At 38.0% G+C, this 1,933-nt stretch overlaps 1 protein-coding gene across 1 annotated transcript; it reads left to right on the top strand.

Moving 5' to 3' along the window:
- The first annotated feature begins 451 nt into the window (after positions 1 to 451).
- Positions 452 to 1,615, top strand: LOC106474028 (cardioacceleratory peptide receptor-like). Its single transcript, XM_013934713.1, has one exon. It carries the CDS (start codon positions 452 to 454, stop codon positions 1,613 to 1,615), a length of 1,164 nt encoding a protein of 387 aa, XP_013790167.1.
- Positions 1,616 to 1,933: the final 318 nt, after the last annotated feature.

The raw sequence follows: 1,933 nt of genomic DNA, 5'->3' as shown, positions 1-1,933 counted from the left end.
GATTTTCGAAGCCATTCGTTCATATAAATGCAAGATTCTCTATGTTTTTATAGACCAATTGAAAATAAGGTTTAAATTCATTGTTACGGAGCAACACCGAATCTAAAAAGGATACAGTTTCGACACTTAAAGTCGAACGTTAAAGTTTGAAAACGACTTGAAAACCTTATTACAGTTGTAGCATAGTAACAGATGTACAACGTTTCGACAGGGTGTACAACGTTTTGACAGAGTTTTGTCATCATTGTATCAACCACAGAAGCCCATCTTTGAGTTGAAAATTGATTTGTCGTTAAATTATCTTTATTTTCGTCGCATAGTATGAGACTGTAAAACGAATGTGACGAAGGCGATGAGATTTCTCTAAAAACGTTTCGTTTACATTGCCTTAAGCAGCGAATGAGGTTGTTGGTGACGTAGTTTCATTGATGCTATAAGTAAGTTGTAGACCATGGTGAACCTTTCTCATCTTAGGCCTACCGATTCTAACCTAATGGACGCTGATATGATTAGGGACGTTTTTGGACCTGATTACCATCGAACGGTACGCGTCGTTATGATTGCAGTAATGATAATCATCTCCGTCTTGGGAAACGTTGTGGTTTGTTGGCAGCTTCTTAACTCTCGCCGGCTTCATCATTCAAAGCCCAAAATCCTATTTCTTAACCTTTCTGTAGCCGACCTGCTAGTCACCATGGTGACCATGACATCGCAGCTAATATGGGAAGTTATGGGTAGATCATGGATAGCCGGAGATGTATTCTGTCGTTTATTCAAGGTACTCCAGACATTTGCCCTTGTTTCATCTACTTACATGTTGGTCGGTATCGCTCTGGATCGTTATTACGTCATAGTTCATCCCCTAAGCTCGTACGTTTCTTCGTGGAAACTTCCCCTGGCGGCTTGGATGGCCTCTTTACTCCCTTCGCTTCCCAATGCTTACATTTTTCGTGAAGTCCAAATCGGGAAAAATCAATATTTATGTAGTTCCCTCTTTTATACCGAGAATTATCCACGGTTTCATCGCCAGCTGTACATGGCTGCTGTGTTTTTAACTGTATTCATCATCCCCTTTTGTCTTCTTGTGGCCTTGTACTCACGAATTTTACTAGAAATAAGGCGACAATCATCAGCAATGAGAAATTGCCACCAAACGGCGTCGGCCCTTCCCCGTGCAAAGGTGAAGACAATGATGATGGCTATGTCTATCTTTGTTGCCTTCATGATTACCAATCTTCCATACGTCATCCAGGAGATGGTGTTGGCTTTTGGAAATCCAGAAACCTTAGACAAGAATACGGTGGCGTTATTTGGTGTCATCTCAGCCAGTAACAGCTCTATCAATCCTTACATATATTTGATCTTTCATTCCAAGCTTGATGCATGGAATCGATTCGCCTCTTCTATAAAAGCTGTCAAAAATAGCAGCATATCCAGGATCCAAGCTTGGCACTCGAGACTTTCGTACAAAAACACCTCGCTTACAAATTCGCGTAACAATACTCGGAATTCTGTTGATGTTCTAAGTTCTCCTCAGGGTGAAAAGTCTGAAGCATTACAGCTTACTGTACTCGTAAAAAATAGTTCATTGCTTGAGAAAGCAAATTACGTTTGAACAATGTCTTAAGTTTCACTTATAATGTTACCATTTGCTACACACACAAATATATATATATATATATATATATATATATATATAAAGTACACTCACACACACACACACACATATATATATAAAGTCTTTTGTCTTTAATGTATACAAGCTTTCTATAAAACTAACATGCCTAAGGAATGATACTTCGTGCTTGTTGATATAATGTATTTATTTCTGCTTTAAATAAACTGATTAATACCAGCTAACAATTTTTTTATTCGGGATTTTAAATAGATAAATAAATTGTATGGATAGTAACTAATCAACAGAAGTGTAAAT

Source organism: Limulus polyphemus, unplaced genomic scaffold, assembly GCF_000517525.1.
Source record: "Limulus polyphemus unplaced genomic scaffold, Limulus_polyphemus-2.1.2 Scaffold6736, whole genome shotgun sequence".
Classification (NCBI taxonomy): domain Eukaryota; kingdom Metazoa; phylum Arthropoda; class Merostomata; order Xiphosura; family Limulidae; genus Limulus; species Limulus polyphemus.
Note: the sequence above shows the minus strand (reverse complement) of the source record. Positions and strands in the feature narration are given on the sequence as shown.

Bases quoted from the DNA above. Each gene is read 5' to 3' on its own strand.
- LOC106474028 (XM_013934713.1), top strand. From the start codon at position 452: ATGGTGAACCTTTCTCATCTTAGGCCTACCGATTCTAACCTAATGGAC.